General features: G+C 38.9%; 2 protein-coding genes across 42 annotated transcripts in view; one reads left to right on the plus strand and one right to left on the minus strand.

The window, feature by feature from the left end:
• The window catches only part of tinc (transmembrane protein tincar), a 72,523-nt gene extending 69,627 nt beyond the window's left edge, over nucleotides 1-2,896 (plus strand). For 5 of the 6 annotated variants that reach the window (XM_002053557.4, XM_032434261.2, XM_070207686.1 and 2 more), the window contains one exon: nucleotides 770-2,896. In XM_002053557.4, coding sequence (XP_002053593.2) covers nucleotides 770-1,609 — 840 coding nt within the window. In that variant the 3' untranslated portion in view covers nucleotides 1,610-2,896. Of the gene's footprint in view, nucleotides 1-649 lie in introns of all 6 variants that reach the window. The other variant, XM_070207689.1, reaches the window with a different exon arrangement.
• A 1,816-nt stretch (nucleotides 2,897-4,712) lies between these two features.
• Nucleotides 4,713-23,196, minus strand: part of Rim (Rab3 interacting molecule) — a 277,876-nt gene continuing 259,392 nt past the window's right edge. For 11 of the 36 annotated variants that reach the window (XM_032434309.2, XM_070207683.1, XM_070207682.1 and 8 more), the window contains 10 exons: nucleotides 21,219-21,341; nucleotides 20,019-20,417; nucleotides 19,259-19,602; nucleotides 15,679-18,407; nucleotides 14,448-14,573; nucleotides 11,393-11,609; nucleotides 9,845-10,022; nucleotides 9,617-9,784; nucleotides 8,653-9,547; nucleotides 4,713-7,869 (listed from right to left, as the gene is read on the minus strand). In XM_032434309.2, coding sequence (XP_032290200.1) covers nucleotides 9,341-9,547; nucleotides 9,617-9,784; nucleotides 9,845-10,022; nucleotides 11,393-11,609; nucleotides 14,448-14,573; nucleotides 15,679-18,407; nucleotides 19,259-19,602; nucleotides 20,019-20,417; nucleotides 21,219-21,341 — 4,491 coding nt within the window. In that variant the 3' untranslated portion in view covers nucleotides 4,713-7,869; nucleotides 8,653-9,340. Of the gene's footprint in view, nucleotides 7,870-8,118; nucleotides 8,249-8,652; nucleotides 9,548-9,616; nucleotides 9,785-9,844; nucleotides 10,023-11,392; nucleotides 11,610-13,917; nucleotides 14,117-14,447; nucleotides 14,574-15,678; nucleotides 18,408-19,258; nucleotides 19,603-20,018; nucleotides 20,418-21,218; nucleotides 21,342-23,196 lie in introns of those variants that run through there. The other 25 variants (XM_032434380.2, XM_032434353.2, XM_032434331.2 and 22 more) reach the window with 17 other exon arrangements.

Consider the following 23,196-nt stretch of genomic DNA (forward strand, 5'->3'; position numbering starts at 1 on the left):
CCAAATAATAATTAAACAAATATTTTTTTTAAATAGAAGAGGATATGTACACTATTTGGATATAATGAGGATATTTCTTAAACAATGTGGCAAAAGCTTAAATGTTACACATTTTGTAAAAATATTTGAACTGGAATTTTTGGATTGCCTCAAGCGTAGATATGTTTTATTATTTTGTATAGGAGTATCCAGGTCTTCTTTTAATTTTATAGTTGGCAAATAATTACCATTCTGGAAGATATTTATTTTTAGTAGAAAAGTGTGCCTAATAAGATTTATTAATTTTTGTAGAGTATGAGGCCTACGGTTTTTGTAGTGGACCAGTATTTAAATTTTGGTTAGATTGATGCGTAGCGTTTGCCACACTTTCGCTGGGGGCGTGTGTGGATTGGGACTCGTGTCACGCCAGCGGGTGCAATGCGGCCAGCCATGAGATTTATGTTTGCTGTTATGAGACAGCATAAATCAGTGCCAGGGACAGCAAAGTGCAGAGACCGCACACATACACACACGTACACACATGCACAGGGATGCACAGGTCTGATGGATAGTCAGCCTAGCAGTGCAGCTGTCTGGGGCTGCCAGACTGCGACAGCATCCGATAGGGTAACAGGACACTCGCCTGATTTAATTTCATTTTCACTTGCAGGCGACGAAACGAAGCAGAACTTAAACGACTTTTTTCCTATCTTTGCCCCTTTATCATCATATCCAACATATCCTGCACACTTTCTGTCTCGCTCACGCTTTCTGTTATCCTTGCCGCCAGATCGCCTCCAGCTCCACACCCCGCTGCCTACGGCGCGCCGACTCCGGCGTGCCAAATGAGGCGCTAACGCCACGCAGCGACACCAATTCGATCACGGAGAGTACCAATACCACATCGCCGCCGGAGCGTGCCCCCTCCGAGTCCTCCAGTGGCGTGCACTCGGGCGAGGAGCGTGAACTGGAAGTAATTATACGGCCGCGCGTCAGCTGCAAGGCACCGCCACGCCCGCCACAGCCGCCCATACAGGAGGAGCCCTACGGCCGCTGCACCAACATGCGCATGTCCAGCTTCAATGCTGACCCCGTAGCCGCCGCCAGTGTCATGAACAGCGCCACATTACCACTGCAGCGCAGCGCACCCGAGCAAAAGTTCGACTATACAGCCCACTGCAGCACCATGCCCCTGCCGGCGGGCTGTCACAGCCAGCAGCTCGCCAACGGCGGCGGGAGCAATAACAACAACGGCGGCTATGCCTCCACCTCGGCCATGACCAGCTCCATGGGGCCGCCGCCGCCGCCCTCGCAGGTGTCCACCTTCAAGACGCCCAGCATGCATTATGCCAATGCAGCCGTGGCACTGGGCTCATCCTCGCACGTGCCGCACACAACGCTGCCCAACGGCGTGCGCTACTCCAACCCGCATTTTCTGCGCCGTCTGCCGCACGTGAGCAAAGCTGCAGAATCGCCATATGGACACCTCGGCTATGGTGCCGCACATCACGCCTTTAGCAAGCTGCCGCACGAGACGCCACCGACCATACACGAGGATCGGGATTCAGCCAACTATTCCATGGCCTCGGATCAGGACTGTGGTCTCTATGTGACGGCTCAGCTGCACTAAGCCCGCGGCGGGGCTCAATTTTAAATGACAGCTACAGCACTTTAGTATTGTAATATCGCAAAAAATCAAGCTTAAGTATATGTGTACGTTAATCCTAAGTGTATAGAAGCCTCAAATCTTAAATCTTCCACACGCACTTTACCAGTTCGCTGGACATCATCAGAGTTGACTTTGTAAGCCAGATATATGTATATCAAAGGGGTTCCGTCTTCGAATCCCTAACTGCATTCATATTTCAGCCCTGATGATCTATAGAGACTTATTAGCAGAAGTAAAGCTCGTAGGCCCCAAAGCTTATATGTATATGATTTGCATAAATAATAAACCGTATAGCACAAATAACCACGCCCCAAGCAAGTAACGCCCCACGCATAAGGTTGCAACAGATATCTATGCATATACTATATATATACAAGTCTATATTTATACACACCACTCGGTATGCTCGTATACAATGTGTAAGATAATAAACAATATTTGTGTTTATCATATCATCTATGATAATATATGTATTTAAACTAGAACCTACGCGGAATACTGAAACGTAAGCAAAGCCGCATACATTATAATCGTATATATACAACTACTATTATCGAATAATCAAGACATATTTACAATATTTTGCCCACTCTGAAACATTTCTCTCCAATATAAAAATGCATACGAATTTAAGCCGCAATCGCATGGTTTTAAATCTAAGAAAGAGAGGCCGAAGAATTTCTGAAAATGAAAATTAAGTTTGATGGCAATTAACTAGCGCACAAAATGTACGAGTCCAAAGAGGCATAGCACTCGAAGATCTGATTTTGTGTTCCGAAAGTTATTAATTTTAATAATTAATAAAATAATAAACCATTATAAGTCGGCTGAATAAACTAAGATCTACAAATGTTATACCCTTTTGAGCTCGTGCTGGTCTAAGAATCGATAAGCTTTGAAATCGATCCAATTTAAAAAAAAAAACCGTGATGGTAGATAGCATTAGCCACGCTTCAGCTAGTCGTCGTAAAGTAAAGCTTCAGCATATTTTTTATGGTCTCCGCGAAATATTCTAATCGTTTAAGATAAATGTAAAATGTAATGTAACAAAGCGACAATATGATGATATCTAATGTATGATAAAAACAACTAACTAACTGTATTAAATTAGCTAATGTACTGACCATTAGAAACACGCATACATACGCAACCATTAACTCGCGGACTACAAAGCACTTCCCATACATATCTCCCCATAAAAAAAAAAACAATTCCAACAAAGACTTTCAACTCGAAACTACTTTTCTAGACGCTCTCTACAAGGCTTTTCGATAAACGGAAAATGCACTTATTTAAATAAAAGAAATGTCAAATGGTAAAAGTAAAAGGTAAATTTAAATATATTTCCTCAATGGCACTCGCACAGTCTACACTTTTTATTAGGAATTTGACCGTATCTATTTTTGTTATGAAGACTGATTAGCATTATTATACCCATATTATGAGAAGCCCAAAAAGCAAATGCATTCGCATACACATTAAAACCCCCTGCTTGCCGTTTAATCAAATACAATGCATTATACGATTCAAAAGTCTATTCGTATGTATGATAAAATTAGGACCTATCGGAGTGGTAGTAGTATGTACTTATTTATATGCTGCCATAGGGGCAAACAGTCTTTAACATTGGTTCCTTTAAGAAACGCACTAAAGCTAAGCATTAGCCAGATTTAAGTCACACTTTTGTAAAATAATTTCTATTCAATTTAAGAATTAATTAAATACCTAACAAGAATACCAAGTATGCCCCCCTGATATCGCATTATGTATCGCATCACGGTCGTATTTTTTTGTAAGTCTAACTAACCAATCGAGAGAAATAATTGTAAATGATAAAAGTAAATAAACATAATAAAGAATGCCGCCAATGAACCCGATATGACATGATATACGCATATACATACATATACATATACATTTAAATATATTTATTACAACACAATAATAAACAATTGAATACTTAAATGTTTAAATTATTTATACATACCATATATGATTAAAGGTTTATCAATGGTAAATAAAGAAATACCACCGCTTTATGTGAAACCCCAAAATCGATCGTGTTTTGTACTGGACATGAAGGTGAATCTCAGAGATGTCTGTCTACATTCCTCATCCTTAATCCAAAAAGATATATTATTCACTTTAATTACTATTACTCGAGCATATAAAGCTTGATTATATTGTGCTGACCCATTTTTGGCAAAACTGTCCGTTTCTTTTTTAAGCCGTTCCCAACAGCAGCTTCCTATTATCTATAACTTACTCCGTTTGCAAGCAATCTATAAGAATCAATATCGATATCCTGCTTTTTGGGCAATTTTGGTAAATAATAAGAGCTAGAGTCCCCAAACTTTGCATATAGCTTCTAAAATAAAATATATATATGCATTTGATGTTGGAAGAAGAGGGTTCAGGGTATCCCCTAGTCGGGAACTCCCGACTAGAACCTCTTGTTAATAACTTTAAATGACTATACGAGGCTTAACAATGAAACTCTCTTCTCTTCGCATTTTTGAAGAAAATTAATTAATTTGTTTATTAATGTCAATCGATAGAACTCAGCGTACGAATATAAAAAGGTAAGCCATAATTTTATGATATTCATTGGTAGGTTGGCTAAAAGTATCTTACAGATACATTTTTGCTGATACAATCATATCGGATATATTAAAATTGGTCAGAGAAGAATTTATTATCGGTTAAATGTTTTCGGGTGGCATATATTGTTTTGTATCTGCACAGGTACTTTTGGGCACGTTAGATATTTTGTGTATCTTAATTTGTGTCTTGTCGATATCAGTTCGTCTTCCTGCAGCATCTGAAAATTGTAATATTTCGACGAAATGAAAGAATTTGTAGCTTGTTTTATTAGAAAACAATTTTAATGAATATTTTCTTCTTTTTGTTTTGTTATTTAAATGTTGGTTTTCATTAAATTTGTAGTTTACACAATTTCAAGGTTTGTTTTCGTCAATATTTATACCTTTCTCTCTGCAAATTTTCTTCATTCATTTGGTTTAATATAATATAATTACATATTTTCTCTTTTTGGATTTCTTGATTTTGTTTTTGTTTTTTTTTTTTTTTTTTTTTTTTTACATATTCATTTTCACAGTTTATTGTCGTTTCTCGACCTTCGATTTTTGTCGAGATATTAAAATACAATATATTCAAAGCGTATTTCACGCAGCCATTTGCTTTACTTTTGTTTGCTGTCAACATTTTGCAATAAATGATATATTTATCGGTTGTTGTTGTTGTTGTTGTGTATTTAATTTGTTTTATCAGTTTGAACTTAGTAAATAGATTTTTGGTTTCAGTTGCATTTTTCTTCTTCTTTAAATAACTTGTCATAATATATCTTGTGTTTCATTAACAATTCTATACGTGTGTTTGTGTGAGTGTGTGTGGGTCTGTGTTTGTGTGTCTGTATGTGTTGCCATTCTGTGACTTCTATGTAACGAATTTATATTTGGAATTCTAATAAGATGTAAGACTATGAAAAACGTTTTACGCAGCACAAATGCACTTGCCAAATTTCTGAAGCCTGAATAATATGTAACGCTTATAAATGATTTGTAGGAATTTTTTGGCAGAAATAGTTGCTCTTTGCATAGCTTCTTTTTATATCAATCCAATTTTTGATAGGGTATCTCGAAAGAAATATAATGTATATATATTTTTCTTATAAAGCATATATTTAATTTGGCAAGGGCATTTGCAGTCCGGTGCTAGCCGACATTATTTAATTTTAATTCTTTATAGTTCTTGCTGCTATTGGCTGATTAGTAAAAGCTTTTAAATGTGGACAAGAGAGCAGTTGAAATAAAAGTTAGAGTTTATACTAGAAAAATGTTTGCATGAGAATGTCAAGAGCAGAGTGTAAAAGTCTGGTTATTAACTAGTAATATGTATGTATGCACTTCTTTGCAATCAAATGTATATATGTATATGTATCTACGTATCGCTATGTCGGTATTCTGTTTCGTATAATTAGTTGCTGGAAACCTCGCTGATAGTATTGAAGTTCGTAAAGCGCGTTTTCTATTTGGTTCTGCCCGATGTTATGCCTGTTGTTTTGCAGCAACATTTTGAATGCATTTCTCTGTTTGTTGATTTGGATAATTTTATGGAATATATTACGTATTTGTATGTACTTTAGCGATAGTTGTGCTATGAAAAGTTTTGATAAATATCAAAGAGTTGCGTTCGGTATGCAACTGTATCCATACCTGTAGCTGCGCACATTGCGCAATAATCTGATAAGTGGACGGACAGGTTGAAATGAATTTAGTTAACCAACTGGATTCTGGAGAAAAATGAATATCTTTAACTGTCTTTATGAGCTGTTGTTAGGAACAATACAATATCTCTGTCGCGTATACACGTTAGCATTTAACAATATAGTGTTATGTATATAAAAAAATTGACTGCTCCCATATGGATATATATCAGGCGTGTGATATGTTTACTAAATGTGAACCTGAAACTTTGGCCCAAATGCAATGCAAAATGTTGCCCAAAAGAACACAACCAAACGGCCAAATCAAATTTAAATATATTTGTATATTTTGTTTATAACGTTTGCAAATGATACTCTCTATAAGCTAAATATGTTGCATGTGTTTTGTTTTTGTTTTTTCTTTTTCTTTGTGTTGTGTTTATTAGCAAGCAGGTAACATTTTTACAGCTCACACTATTAACTTTTGAAGGTACGATGCGTTATTTACTCACTTCGAGCCAGCTGACGTAGGCAAGTTGATTTTGACAAGGGGAATATATGAGAAATATATATATGTATATAGAAGCGAGTTCATGTTATAAGTCTAATGGCTGATACGAATGTGTTATCTATCATCTTTAATCGGTAATCTATAATCTGTTGTCAACTCTGCGCAGGCTGCAAAAACATTTGCACTTTGGGGTCCCAGCAAAGTTTTTGCACGTGTGCAGAAATCTTATGAAAATAAGCAGCAGCAAAAATAATTGTTAAGGTTAACAAATTTACCTCTCTATGGGTTTTTAAAATTACACATATATGTGATTTTTTATGTGTGTGTGTGTGTGAGTGTGTGTGGTTTTCTATGTACAGCTTAAGAGCAAAATATTTGTTGTTAGTTATGTTAATATAATGTATATTTTGGTTTGTTTTGTGTGTGTGTGTGTGTGTTTCTTTGTTTGTTTTAATAAACTAAATTTTTTCAATCGTCACGTTTGATAAATATTTGGTTTGGATTAATGCATATCTCATATATCATATATCTCATTTTAGTTACATTATGATTAACTTTAAGTTTAATTTTAAGTTTATCGTAAGTTAGGCTTATTTAAGTGTTAGTGGTTCTTTGCTTGCTTAAATTTTAATTATGTATATATGTATACATATATTGTGTATAGTATATACTCGTAAACATTTTTGCATCTCTTGAAAATCTATAACTTTAATTTATTGATTTAGATTTATCTATTAAACAACTTGCTTCTGCACTAAATCCTTACTTGTTTTTCCTAATCCTCATCATTTATATATATATATATATATATATATATATATGTATATATATATAATTTTTTTTGTTTTACGATCTCACTGACTTAGCATTAGGTGTATGACCGACGTTAGCACTTTTTCTTGTTTTGGTGTATGTGTGTGTGTGTGTGTATTTTCATTTTAATAATAGTTATTAATAATAATAATTATAATAATAATAATAATAATAATAATCGTATTACGAAAATAATAGATATCTTAAGTGTGTAATAAAAATTCTTTCAAATATGCATTAATTTACAATCTTCTGGCCATTTTAGTTTTGTCCTTCTTAGTTTTCTTTTCATTTATGTCAAATAGTATTATCAATCATATTTATTTATAATTTTATGTAGCTTTTATCTTGAATTTTATAGTAAAGTTAAATCATTTACTGCTCTGCTTGTGTTCTAAGTTTGGTTTTAAATGCATTTGTTTTCATGACTTACAAAATTAACTAGTTCCTTATACTTTTATGGAAATCTCCCGGTCATAGAATACAACAAAAATAAATTAATTTACATACATATTGGACATAGATTAGGCCAGCAACATGCCGATCGGGTATTTGGCGGTTCCAGCAGCTCCTCCAGAGAATCCCGCTACCAACATAGCTGAGCAGTGCCCGCGGGCTGACCTTGGTCCTTTGCTATTTGGCTGCCTGGCTGGCAGCTCTCTGCAAGGGTTACTGCAAGGGTTATCATGTAAGATTAGTGACAGCTTCTCAGGAGATGTTTTTGTTATATGTATTGTTAGTTGTTTGTTAGCGGGCAAATTGGGAGCTGTTTGTATTGTTATTGAGTATCAAAATGGCAAAATGTCTTTACTAGCGCGTTATACAGAAAGCTGCTAAATAAAAAAGAGTTGTATTCTTATGCAATAATCGAGAGAATAAAATTGTTATCGATAGTTATTTTTAAATTGTGTGTGCACTTACAATTCAGTTCGTTTGCAAGTTTGGAAATTTGTTTGTGCTTGGTGCTTTAAAGTGTTTTCACTGTAGCTGGAAAGTGTTATTCACCCTGCTCCTCCATTATTGATTCACCGGCCCAAACAATCGGACGACCCTGATGTGGGTACACATTCGAAAATAGTATTGAAAACTTGTAATCTAAAAGATTCATTGACTCTAACCCTAATATGATTTAAATATAAATTTATATATTTATCTATATGTATAGCTATATAGACAGCTAGCCGAGATTTGCCATTTTTGATGCATTCATGTTGTATGCTGGAGTTCGAGTTTTGATAAGGCAAGTTGAAATATGTGTGGAGCTGTTAGCTAGCTAGTATTACAAAGATCAATCATCAATTGATTGAAATATGGTGTAAATAATAAAGATGCGATTACGATTATGTTAACTACACATGCAGTAAAAAAGTACTTTGCTTTCTTTAAGATTTAAGTTTTCGTGGTTTTTGTGTTTCGGGGTGTGTTGTTCAGGTAGTTGGGGATAGAGAAACATACCTATATGAGTATTGTACGAGTCTATAAAAAACTACGTTGAAGTTGTATGCTATGCCAAAAACGTAACGGTAACGGTGATTTTAGGTGACTTTACGATAGGTTTTGACTTTGATATAAAACGTTCTTTTTTTTTTTAAATTCTTTTTCATTAATTTTGTAAATTTTTGTAACGGTACATAATGCAAATTTATGTTGTTGCTGCCTCAGATCAAAATATATATATATATATATATAAATATACATATAGTAATGGGTGTGTGTGTGTGTATGCGTGTGTGTGTGTGCTTTTGGTATATTTAGTTGGTATTTTAGCTAACTAAAAACAAATGCAAAACATGTATGCAATCAATTTGTTTTTCGCTTTTGACTATTAGCATTTTTTAAATAAGTTTTTGTTTAGTATATTTTGTTGTTTGTGCTTGTACAGATGTTTTGTGACTCACTAAGCTACAAAGTTAAAGTATTTTTTGTTGGTATGTTTGTAAATTTGTTCTTTTGTTACTGAATACTGAAAAATATGTAGCTACATAAATGCACGTATAAATGTATTTATACATGCATGTTATTTAATATGCATGTGTTGTGATTTTTGTTTTTTTTTTTTTTTATTATGTGTATTTTCAACTTGCAACTCCATCACGAGTTGAGTTTTTTATAGTTGATAGTTAGATTTGAGTTGAGTTTTAGTTCAGAGTTTGAGTGAGTCGAGTGAAGCTATTGATGAGCGCCTAGAGCCTAAGCCTATATTAGTGGGACAACTGACCAGTGAGGTGGTGCCAAAGAGTTTGTACCAGCCAATAACGATATTTGATAGATTCAGATCGTCAAGCATTATCTGTGCCACGCCCATAAACACTTTCTTTTCAATGCGTCCATAGTCACCCCAAACGGTCACCTATAATAATTGGTCAAATATTATAATAATGATGAAAATATTTAACAAAAATTATCTGTATTTACTCACCTGCAATACGCAACCAGTGTACGACTGCTTGAATACCAATTGCTGCTGATACAGCGGATCCAGAGTTCGTCGCGCCGTTGAGGTCTTCATCTTGTCAATGCAACGCTTGCCCGACACCAGATACACCTTCACATAGGGCGCGGGCAGCATTTTCGACGAAGGCTTTTGCTGCGATTGAAATGCTGGAGATACTCTTCTCGTTTCGATCTGTTTAAATATTCCACTTACCTGCAGGCCCCTGGCACGTATGACCTCCACCTCGAGGAATCCCTTCTGATGGCATAGCGATAACTGTATATCTCCCAATGAGGGCGCGCCCAGCACCTGACGACCCACCAATTGACCGGGTCCCAGGCCATCCACAAACTCATTGAGCGCCCCGTCATTACGAAGTGAAGGCGAAAATCTATTTGAATTTTCAGTTTGTTTTGTTTTTGTTTTTTTGTGTCGATAGAAGTTTATTGGACTTTAGTAAAGATTCGACATAAGAATATCATCACATAGATATAATTGAAAATGTTCAAAAAAAAAAAAAAAAAATAACATAAGTTCAAGATTTCGAGAAAGAAAGAACTCTTATAGCCTGGTTCCACTGAATAACTATTCTTTGAATCTCTTCTATATTAAGTAGAAATTTAGTTAAGCTTAAGGGGTTGATATCATCGAGGAATGGACTGCCACTTGTGGAATCAGGCTATTATACACAGGGAGTTGTAGAAAGACAGTTAAATTGTTGTAAGTGGTTTCTGTGTACATCGGTTTACGACTGGTTTTGTGGATGGGTATGGTTCGTGTGGTTATGGGTGGTTCATGTACTGACAGAGTAGTGCACAGAAAAGTTCCATAGCATGCAAGTTTTTCTTTTTTAATTCAATTTCTGTTGTTGCAACCACTAATAGAAATTGGCAATAGAATATGCTGTACTTAACAATAGGAATACTGAAGTATATATGCAATATATATACTTCGTAATCGTATTGGAATAAAGTAAATGGTACAACAATAGTGCCAGAAGAGAAGTGAAGTCTAGGTGCCTAGGTGTTTAGTACTAGTTGTTAGAATGTATGCTCTGTGTTTTTCTTATTAATATGTATTATTGAATAGTAAGAAACACTTATATTAATAGATATGTATATACATTTTGTTTTAAGAAATAATATTAACAAACGTAATGTTTTAAGAAACACAAGATATACAAAAAAGTTAATTTGTACACGAGTCGGAATATTATACAAATAAGCGATGCGGAGAATTGGATATAACGCAAATTACGTAGAAATATAGAATAATATGGATATACAAAAATGCAGACTGGCTCAACGATATATCTTGAAAATACGTAGATAATAAGAAAGAGATGCTGGTCAATTTGGACACAAATAGATAAATAACAGGTTCAGAGAGAGAGAGAGAGAGAGAGTTGTGTTATGGTCGGATACGCGATATGCAATAGATTTAAGATAGAGAGAGGCAGAAAGACAGATATATAGAGGGATATAGAGAGAGAGAGAAAGAGAGAGAAAGAGAGAGAGAGAGAGAGAGCGATACAAGTAGCCATATACAAAGGCAATTGAAATGGGACTTGGAAATTGTGGAAACAATGCTTATGTGTGTGGCTGAGGCAGACAGAGAGAAAGAGTCGTAGGCAAAAAGAGCAGAGTTCAAAGAGAGTTCGAATGTCAGAGTACTTCAAGTATTTTGTTCTTGGTATTTTAGGTTTTTTTTTATTTTGATATATATTTTTTTTTTTGGTCTGTATTTGCCAGTGAAACTTACGATGAGCCCTCGGAGCTAGAGATTGAATGTATGCTGCCCGCACTGTAACGGGTGACCGCTGGCACCGGCGGCACCTCCACCGATCTCTGGATGCTGCCTGCCGAGCCGCGCGATTGCCTTTGATAATATGGATGTGGTGGTGGTAGTGTGATATGATGGTGACTAGTGGAGGAGGCAGATGCGCTCGAGCTGCCCGAATACTGTGCCTGATATTGGTCTGTCGAGAATATGATATACATATAGTACAGTACGGGTTATATAGCACAATATGATGTATGTGTATGTATTCAAAAATCAAAAATACAAACAGCAGCAACAATGTGTGTTTCAGTTTCTGAGTGGAAGGACTTGTGTGCGACGCTGGAATCTGAGACACTCGATACTCGATACTCGATACTCGACGCTGGGCTCTGGGAATATATATACATATATATGTCAATATATGTCCTGACCATACAGAAATAATAATACAGAGAGTGAAACGAGACTAGAAACAAAATCAAATTATAATACCGAAATTGAAAACTATTAAAGTCAAATGTAGCTCATATTTATAGTATTTAGAAGAATGTCGTTTTAACGGAAATATGTATAATAATAATTATAGTAAATACATAAAATCGTTACAATTAATTTCACTAAAATATTCTTTTAGTATTTATGCTGAGTATGAGTTGCGATATTTTATTTTTATTCAGATCTACTTCTTTTTTCGTTTGTGTGTATTGTGTATATATATATATATATATATATATATATATGTATACATATATATATATATGTATAAATATATAGGTTTACACTGCGTAATCGAATATATTTGTTTTTCGATTCTTTCTCGATGCCAATTTTAATTGATGAAATTATTGTGAACTTGTTGTGTAGTGTATGTAGTTTATTGTTTGTTGTTCAGTGTCTTTGTTTTTGGCTTTCTTCGACAGAGCTCCCTGTATATAATTACATACATATGTTAACATCAAATTCTTTCGCAAAAAACAGAAAAAAACTTGTAGAAAACAGATGATAAACATTAGTTCAATTGTTCCTTTCATTATTTTATTTTCTTGTTTTTTTTTTTTTAGCAGAGATCAGCACTATTGATTTCATGCAAATTTTGATACCATTCATATCGAAACTCGTGTGTCACCAGTATGGCAAAATGTACGGAATATGTGCTGTTTATTTTGTTCGAAGGAGTAGCCCGTATTCGGCTGTACCATGGACATGTCTTACCGCATAACTGCAAATAATGTTTTTTGTATGCATTTCTTTTCTTTTCTTTTTTTTTTTTATTTTGCATTCAAGCAGTTGCTTTGGCTAGCTTATGAGGCTGTAATAGATTGGTAGCTAGCTGGTATATCTGGTACAAAAGTATTTTGTAAGTTGTTGTTGTAGTTGTTTTTTTTTTTTTTATAAGTAGGTTACTTAATGCATGCAAATCGAACAAAGTTCTAGAATAAAATGTTGTGTATGTTGGTTATTTTGTTATCGTTGTTTGGATATAAATCAATATATGTATATGTAAGTATTAATAAATGGCATTAACAATATATAAGGCTTAATTAAACGATTGGCTTTGGGGTTAGTATTTGTTGTAAACAAATGTCGCTACGAAAGTAAAATGCATTACGGATTGAGTTGGGAGCTTTTAAAAGTCGAAGCCACTGCACAAACAGTGAGCGTCAACAGTGTGCTGCCGCACACAGTCGAAAGCTTTGCGTTGCTCGGCATTTGCTTTAGATTTTTGTTTGCTATTTTTGCTTTCTTTTTGGCAAACTTTTGCAACTGCGTCCAGGCAAAGCTTTCGGTTTGTGCGACGCCTTTTGGCAATTTCCTTGGTATAAGCCTAAAAATACGTATCGACTTTGGATTGTTTGTTGATTTGGTTGGGTGGTTGTTTTGGTTGGTTGGTTGGTTGGTTGGTTGGTTGCTTGGTTGATTGGTTTATTGCGCTTGCAGGTGAACTAAAAATCAAGTAATTCGGAAGGGTTTCGATTCGAATTGCATTCAGCTGAAGCGTCAGCGCGCGCGCGAGTGAGCTTTCAGCAAGCTTTTGCGTAAATTAGAGTGAGCGTGAGCAAGAGCAAGAGAAAAAAGGAAAAAGTTAGAGAGCGAGACAGAGAGAGAGAGAGAGAGCGCGCGCTCAGTGAGTTGCAAATTGAAAAGCTCTTACAACTAGAGAGACATCCTGCTTGTCGGGGTCTTAACGTGTATTTTTTTGTTATTGTTCATTCATTGTTTTAATTTTTTGTTGTTAACTTGGCTAACTAATGTTTATCATCGTCATCATCAACATTATCAGCATTAGCTTTGAGCATTTTCTCTGCTTCGTTTTCCGATAAAGGCAACTTAAAACCAAATCGAAATCACAAATTAAAAGTAAAACCATAAACTGATAGCTTAGCATAAAGTTGAGAAATTAGCTAAATAGTTAGATATAGAGATAGTAGTTTTGACAGATAGAGATAGAGATAGAGATAGAGATAGTGAGAGTTAGAGACAGAATAAGTTGGACTTGTGCGCACCTTTCCCCACCAGCGCCATCGCCGAAAAACTGTTCAACGGGGTCCGCCTCCGAGGACGAGCCACGGGAGAGGCCACCGACACCGGCACCTCCAACAGAGCGCATCTCGCGCGTAATATCACCAGGCAGCACCTCTTCGCTGCGATGCACCGTGAACGAGTTCTTACCCTTCTTTCCAAAGCCCATACGTCTTTTACGACCTTTGAGTATGGCATTATTTTAGTATGTTTTTGTATTTGTTACGATACCAAATCATGTATTGTTAGTAAAAGGTTAGCATTTATGGTCTATGATGGTCTATGGATTAGTTAGGAAACACAAAATCTTGAAAGTGAGTGAGAAACTAAAGAGGAGGGAATATAGCGCATGACTCAATCACTTGAATGGAATACGGCCTACAAATGCTTTGGTTATCCGACATATGTATGCTTGGTTATCTGATTAGTCGAATAATCTGATAATTGTCAACAAGGCAACTGAACGAGAACTGTAAACGAACGACATACAAAAAAGGTAACAAAATAGTCATACCTGTTGCCGACAGCTGCGAGGTGGAGTTCGATTTTTTACCCATCCCGCTGCCACCCTTGGGCGACCGTTCCTGATCCACGGTGCCACATTTCTTTCGATCCGTGGTGGTGTCTGACAGGCTGCCATCTGTGGGTTGATTAAAGCAAATGGAAAGCAAATAAAATATGAACTCTTTCAAGAAGTCGCTACTTATTTTATATTAAAGCACATGAGTATAAACCTCATTTGAGTTAGCGGGAGTCAAATTTGATTTACAGATTATAAGTAAAAAGAAAAAACATAAGAGTCATTCAATATGAGTTGCATACATCATGAGAGTCCACTACACATAAGATTTATAAGAGTCATCAGAGTCAGGCAAGTAATGAAAGCCTTACAAATTATAGAATCAATTGGAGTTTAACAAATCATCAGTATGATTCCTAAGAGTAACAAAAGTAATAAGAGTAATATGAATAATATGAATCTTATGAGCTAGTAAAAATTAAATCAAAGATTTATTAGAGTATTCAAAGATTTACAAGTCAAAATCTATACAAATCATGAGAGTCTTACAATCATTGAAATTTAACACGTTCTTATATTCGTATTATTTATACGAGCATAAGTCTTGTAAGCGCCATAAAGGTATGACTCCATATAATGGTATGAATCATATGGCTAGTAAAACGAATTAAAAACACACATGATATTTCTAAAAGCCACAAAATAATTCATGAGTCATAAGAGTTGTACGGCTTATAAGACTTAAAAGGCTAATATGAGTCACAACAATTATACGAATTATTCGAATCATACAACTGATTGTCGACATAAGAGACTTTGAGTCCGTTTCCAATGAGTTATACCAGTCATATATTCACATTCACTCACACAAACGAAACATACGAATCAGAGCAATCATTAGAATGAGTAGTACAAATCATTTAGAGCCATACAATTTTTAAAGCCCATACAAATAAAAACAGTCAAAATAGTCGTAGGACTCGTAAGAATTCATACGATTCAAAGGATTCGTAAGAATCAAGCAAGCTATAAAAGTCACACGAATCGTTTGGATCATATTCGACGCTCATTCCAATGAGTCATACAAGCCAAACATTAGACTAAGTAGATTTTTAAACAGATTTTATATTTATGGGAATCACACCTCGAAATGCTGAAGGGCTCTTACAGTCGCTACTCTTAAATCGTATGATATACGGACTAGGTATTTGGACAATCGACTTACCGACTTTCTCTTCAGTTTCGGCACCACCTTCGACTGACTTGGCGCCGCCGGGCTCATTGATGCCGTTCTTCTCTTTGTCGTATTCGCTGAAGTCATCGTCAAGCATCGCATCAATTGCATCCCAGTCGATAACATCAAGCGGAGCATCCGCATCCGCATCCGCGTCCGTATCCGGGTTGGTATTGGCGGTTGTTGTTGTTGCGTTTGGTTCATTCGTGTTATTTGTATTTGTTGTTGTTTTTGTTGTTGTATTTGTGGCAGTTGTTGTAGCAGTCGTTGCCGTTGTTAACGTTATTGTTGTTGTTGTTGTTGTTGTCGTTGTTGCCGCAGCATTCGTTGCATTCGAAGATGTGTTTGTTGTTGTTGTTGTATTTGTGATGAGATTTGTGCATGTATTTGGTGTTTGTTGTTGTTGTTGTTGTTGTTGTTGAGTGGGATTTGTTGATGTTGCGTCATGGGTCAAGTTGTTGGCGTCGTTTGTTGTTGTGGTGTTGTGTATTAATGATGGGGCACGTTTATTGGGTGATGCATTTGTTGTTGTTATTGGTTGATTAGCGACACCATGATGTTGTTGTGGGGGATTTGCAAAAGAGGAAGAAGAAGCATTATTAGCATTATTACCATCGCAGACGATATTACCAGCAGCGGCAGCTGCGGCAGTTGTTGCACCACCGCTCCCACTACTAGATTTCGTCAGTTGCTCCGATGCCGATGCCATCAATCCGTTCATGGCGATGCCTTCTTTCCCTTTTTGCCTAGCTGATTGTTGTTGTTGTTGTTGTTGTTGGTTGTAGTTGTTGTTGTTGTTGTTGTTGTGACTTTGACTAACACTAAAACTACTCGCTGCTTGGCTATTGTGGTTGGTGTTGTGGCTACTGTTCTGATTGTGGTTGTATGTACTGTTCTGTGCCCCGCCCCCGACACCGATACCGTTCTCATTGCCGACACCAGCACCTGCCTCCATGGGTGAAAAGTTGTGCGCATTTTGCGCACTGGGTGGATGGGGCAGATTGCGCCGCCGCTTCATATAGGGCGCCGCCGGACCGTACAGCTTCTGCTGGCTGGTGCGCTGCAGATCGAGGGACATGTGATTGCGTGCATCGGGGCCCCGACGATGCGGGCCCCGAAAGAGCGAGGGTGCTACGCCTCGACGCGTCCAGCCCACATCCGAGTCGTAGGTAATGGTCACGATCTTGTCGTCGGTGACCAGAAAATGCGAGTGACTCAGCGGATTGGCAGCGTCCACATTGGCGCCCATATACGACTGGCGTATGTTCGTCTCGGAGCCGTAGCGACGTGAGCTGGGCAACTGTCCTTCGGTCGGATAGGTCAATATCTCATGCGGTGCTACCTCATCCTCATAACGTATGCGGCGCCGACCCCAGCTCTTCGTGTGCAGATCGTCATAGTCCAAGGAACGCGACTGACCCTCGTGGAACATGCGGCGTCGCTCCAGTTTGGGCTTCTTCAGAATCGACGTAGGCTGAGCTCGGGCAGTGGCTTCTGCTATGGGCACAGCTGCCACCAGGGCATCCTCGCTGAGCTGGCGCGAGAGCCGCAGCACGAATTGTGTGGGTAGCGGGGGATGCGGCGTAAGCTGCGACTTGGCGCGCCGATGAGCCGTAGGAGTGGGCGTGTGCACATGATAGGTTGGTACAATGCCCAGATTGAGCTGCGGCCCGGTTAGGCCGCCCAGAAAATGCTGGTCAACGCATTCTCCGCACATGGCTGGATCCATGGTGGGCAGCGAGGGTTCCGAGCTGCTGGGCTGGTACATGGAGAGGGAGGGACGGCGCAGCAGCTGCTCGGCGCTATAGGGATACGTAATGGGCTGGTGCTGCGGATGCGGATGCGCATCGGCCAGACAGCAGGGATCGGTACAGGCGCCAATGGCCAGGCCGGGCGTCGCCAGGGCAGTGTTCGTGGATAGCACCACGGGCTGGCTACCATTCTGGCAGTGACTGCAGCTATTGTCCAGATGATCGCGCACATAGCCCACATAGGAGCTGGGCGAGGAGGAGACTGTGTGTGCATGGGCGTGGTCGTGGGCGGGCGCCGCAGTTGTGGAGCTGCGAAAGAGATTCATGACGGGCGTGGTATAGCGCTTGAATTGCTCAAAGCTGGGCAGCGGCAGCGGCAGCGCATAGGCGTGGCTGTGGGCGTTCGCATGAGTGGTTGCGGTGGCGGTGGCGGTGGCGGTGGCGGGGGCGAGCTGGCGTCCGTTGTGGCGTCGTTGGTAAATGTTGGCAGTGCCAGGCGGCGGTATGAATGTGTTGGGCAAATGAGGCGAATAGTAGTCACAATGCGAATGGAAATGTGGTTCGTGTGGTTCTAGCGGAGATGTTTCCTCCGCCACCAGGGCTGGCTCCACGAAAAACTGTTCGACCAGTTCCCCGCTGCTAGTGTCCGTCACAAGCACATGCTGAGTGGGCATTGGCAGTGTTGTGGTTGCTGCAATGGGTGCTGCACCACTGAGCCCCAGCAGGGCCGTATTGGGCGGCGAATCGGCGGCGGCTAAAGCCGCCAACTGCTGCAGCTGCTCCAATTGCTCCAGCAGCAATAGCTGCTGTGTGCCGCCGCTCGACAGATAGTCGCAGTCATCCACCTCGATCGTGTTGGCGCGGTGGTGCTCAACGGGGTAGACCTTTAGGCCAGTCACAGGGCCGCCCACGGCGCCGCTAAGTAAGCTATTTTGGGCGCCGAAAAGATTGCGCCAATTGCGTGAAAAGCTGACGGATATTTTTGGTATCGGTAGCCATTGGGGGGTAGCCATAGGTGGGTCAATGTGGTTCAGTGTTGGTAAGAGTTCGTTGTTTGTGTTGCGGATTTTTTTGTTTTTTTTTTTTTTGTTTTTGTTTGTTTTCACATGCAATGTTACCGTGCAGAAGACAGCCCAGTGCGCGTGGTGGGTTTGTGGTAGTGGTGGTGGTGAATTCGAATTTATTGGGTTTGTGACAAATAACGAACAATCGTTGGCAAATGCAAGCGATGGTTGGCGTCCGAGGTCAGCGAGTGTTGTTTGTGGTGAGTACGGTTTCGTTGGATTTGAGTGGTGAGTTGACATTGTAGTGGTGTGAGAGTGTCGTGAAGAGCACGCAAGAGAAGCATTGAACACAAAAGAGAGAGCAGCGCGCGACGAACGTTGAGCGATTTTTGTTTATTGCATTTTGTTAAGTTTTGGTTGATTGGTTTCCAAAAAAAAAAAAAAAAAACAAAAAGTAAATGCAGAAAAGAAACTTTACGCTTTTTACGGATTACCTTACTTTCGTTAACTGTTGAGTATGGTAATCAAAGTGTGTTTGTTTGCGTGTACGTGTGTGTGTGTGCGTGTGTTGAGTTTGATGTTCGCTTGTGTCAAAATAATGCGGTAAGAGCGATCTTTTGATTCGGCTTTGCAACTGATTCAGAGCCCAATTGACGGGGAAATTTTGGATTTTGTAGCTACTACTGGAAATTTGGTACCAATTTGTATGTATAGCCCAGAACGTAATTTCAGCGTAATTTTGGCATGGCTTGGCGACTATAACGAAGCGGACGCGGGTGCTGCACGAGACGCCGAGTCTCTGCTCGGCCAACTCACCTGAGTCCGCGTGAGGTGCGCGGTCGCTCCGACTGCGTAGAAAAAGCACTTGACGTCACACTGACCACCGACTCCATATCCGAGTCACCGAACTCCGCCATAAAGTCCTTGTCCGGCGACAACGAGTGCCGTGGCCGCATACGCGTATCCATCGATTGCAGATCACTGTCAGACAGTCCTGTGTAGTGACGCTCCCAGCCACCCATGCCAGTGCTACGATACGTAGCCTGATGGTGTGGCTGTCGTGTGCGATGTCGGCCAAAGCGGCTGCCCGAGGCCAAACGCTCGTCAAAGTCCTGACCCAGTCGATCGCGCAACATGGCGCTGCGAGAGCTCTGCGGCACCTGATTGAAAACAATTATATTAACTAAGTCACCTCCAATTACGCAAAAAGATCTTTAACTAATTAGTATTTAACTTAACGCTTAAAGCTTTAAAAATCAAAAATGCAGTTCCTTCTAAGGGCTTTAAGAAAGATTGGAAACAATTCTTTTATAACTCATGGTCCAAAAGTGAAGTCTAATAGACCAATTATTTCAACAAGCAATATTGGTTTTAAAACAGATATGAATAAAAAGTATTTATTAAAAGCTTAAGTTCGGCAAGATAGAAAAATAAGCTATTCGAGTTTTCTCAGTGTATTCTAAAGATTCAACTCGAGGACAGACAAAATATTCCTTGGCTGTTGAATAAAGTCGACTACAAATCTATTCTGTCTGTGAATGTGTCTCGAAGCAATCAGCTGGAAACTTTGGCGTACCTGTGGCAGTTGCCGCTTCTTGGGCGAACCAGTGGGCGTGGCAGTCGCGGAGCGGGACTGAAAACGGTGCTGCTGAGTCGCCTGGGCCGCCGCAGCTGTGCTGCCGCCGCCGGCGTACGCTGCGGCGTTGGGTGAACCGTGAATTGGAAGCACTGGATAGTCAATATAACGGTCGTCTGGCGGCGACAACGATCCTCGCCGTGGACTGCTGCTTCTGTAGCCGTAGCCTGAGCCCGGATGTCCTTGGTGTACACCGCTGCCGCTGCCTCCCACACTGTGGTAGTTGTCACTAGGAGCTGCCGAGTGGCTGCGCTGGCTCAGGCTCATGCCACCAGGTCCAATGGTGGCACCGATACCATTACCAACGCCGCGTCGATAATAGCCCGTGGCAGATGCCTGCTGGGGCCGCGAAAGAGCAAAGAAAACGAAGCATACATTAGTTGGGCGGGCTGATGAAAGAGAATGAGAGAAGCTTCAGGCGTTTGCCGGTTCATAGCCGACTCTGGAGTCCAACAGGCACGAGAGCTTATGGGCTAGGCATGTATAAGTATTTGTGGTATTGAAATTCATTCAAGTTAATTAGAGTGTGTATGCGTGTGTTTACGTGTGTGTCGGGGTTTGTGTGTATGTGTGTGTGGATTGGTTAACTGTTACTGCAACTTCTACTGGAACACGGAAAATGAGCAAAGATACGGAGTTAAGTACAGTTAAGTAGTAAAGGCAAACGGAATATTATATACTTAGCAAGTATTTAAATAAAATCAATTTAACAACATGGAAACAAGGCTCCGATCAGCTGGAACAAAGCTAATGCTCTGTTTGGCAACTGATAAAAGCATCGTTTTAATATTTATAAGATAGTTAAAGGCTTACAATTAGTTCAGTTAGTTTAAGAAGAGTAGCAAAAATTCGGTATTAAGAAAGTGCAGTAAATTGTAGGCCTAGGTAACTAGAAATAGCTAAACGTTCTGAGAGCGGGAAATGATTTCGAATAAAATATTTATGCTTTATGAATGCGGAACACTGAAGGAGCTTCTAATACAATGAGATGAACTGGGCACTTTCTTGGCAATTTTCGGCTGAGATTCTTTCAATGAGTTGGTGTTTGGACCTATTTGGTCCTGCTTGTGTTTACCTATTTGTAGTGCTGCTGTCTGTTCTGATTTTGGAATGTTACGTTAATTTAGCATAGGTGCAAACCTGATTATGATAACTTTGTCCAATGCCAGATACTGTGCGATAATCTCGGGCCACCATGCCGGCCACCCGTTTGCGGCCCTGGGGTGACATGTCACGTCTGGAGCGACGCTCGTTTAGATCGAGCTGAATTATGTGATTTGATATTTTTGGATAAGGGATTAGGGTGTTTACAAGGGAAGTATTTACGAGGAGTGTGTTTGTGTATGTAAAATGTAAAGAGCAAGAGAACAAGAGGAGAGAATGAACATTTATGATCAAAATGAGAGAAAAGTAAATCAAATGTGTATTAACATAGCTTCATGTTAACTCTTCGAGTCTTTGTATATATACTATTGAATAGAGTGTAAACTGGCGGGTCAGTTGGCTCAAATGGATCGCTAAGTGGGTATAGTTCTCTGTCTAATTGTAGGGTATGTTATGGAAGAGGTTATTACAAACAGAAATCATAATGCAACTACACATTTAAGCTAAACACTTAGAGTCACAAAGAGAAGCATGAGGTTTTCTCTGCTGAAAGGAAAGGCGATAGACATGCAAAAAGCGGGCTTAAAGACTAAATGCTCAAGGTGCAGCTGGTATAAATATTTTTGTTTCTTTGGTAATTTGTTGCAAAGTTGAGTTTAGATATTTTCAGTTTATCTTTAGCTATAGTACTACCGCCCATATTGGCAGTTGGCAGTTTTAAGCAGTTAGTATGTGTTCTCAAGTTTTAAAGTTTACACCGTTTCTTAACCTAAACCATTTTGCTTAACAGACTTAAACTCTATATATGATTACTTTGATCTTATATGCAAAGATTGTTGTTAGCTGAAACTTGATGCTTAAGTAAAACACAAAAAAAAACGAAGAAGAGATCGACAGCGTTGAATGTTCCTTTAGCGTAGAACCTTCAAACACTTCACGCTGTTGTTGGATTAGTTTTGCTTTTGGTTTAGTACAAACATAGAGCTGCGAGTTTAGAGTTCAGAAATAGAGCTTAGAGAGAGAAAAATTTAACACACGAACAACGAAACAACGACACCAATTATTAAAAGAAAGGTCAAAATAAAAAAGAAAACGAAATGAAAATAGAGAACATTAAACAAAAATTACTTTATACAGTTTCCAAATCTGTGCAAATATATGTACAATGAATGGCTTCAGAATGCGTATGTGATCTAATCTGAGGGAATGAGTTCTTGGATTTTGAATTTCGCCTGCATGCAAAGTAACTGACAGGAACAGCAATGAAGCCTTCAGGCGGTAGATGCCATGAAACTCGACAATGGGGCGTATACGTGATGTGTGCATATGAAGCCAGACAAACTGACCAGCCAAATAGCTGGCGAGCTGGCCTGAGGATGCTCTGATTGTGATATTAGAGACACATTTAAGGAAAAGAATGCACGCACACTATAAGAAAACAATAAAACGAGTAGAATTCAGTGTAAGAGGGTACAAAGAACACTTGGTCGTCTCACAATATCGAAATACACTTGCAGAGGGTTATGTCAAAGACAATGTTGATATAAATACTATTTATATTATCTTTGTTCAAATGCTTATAAGCTTTACTAATTGAATTATATGTCCATTTAATATTTAAAAAATTAAAAAAGAATATTTTATTCTATGCGAGTTTTATAATATATAAAATAAATATATCTGAAGGATATTTCGATGGTTTTCTTTTTGTTCTCTTAACTATTTTATATAAATAAATATTAAAAACTTTATTTGTTGTACTCAAACTATTTTTGGCCTTGGTAATGAACAGTTTTTTGCACTCAAAATAATTTATGCATATAGACAATAGAGCGTGTGGAAAGAAACTATATAAATACATTTTTCTGGGTTTTGATTAAAATTTAAGAATAGTCTCTAACAATATTCTCTGCAAGTGTATGAAAAAAGGACGAAACTTTTTCGACGCTTTGTTGCGGAACGGAGATAGAGAGAGTGAGCAAAGGCGGGGTGTACGTTTTTGTGTGGTTGTGGT

The sequence above is a fragment of the Drosophila virilis genome, chromosome 2, assembly GCF_030788295.1.
Source record: "Drosophila virilis strain 15010-1051.87 chromosome 2, Dvir_AGI_RSII-ME, whole genome shotgun sequence".
NCBI lineage: Eukaryota > Metazoa > Arthropoda > Insecta > Diptera > Drosophilidae > Drosophila > Drosophila virilis.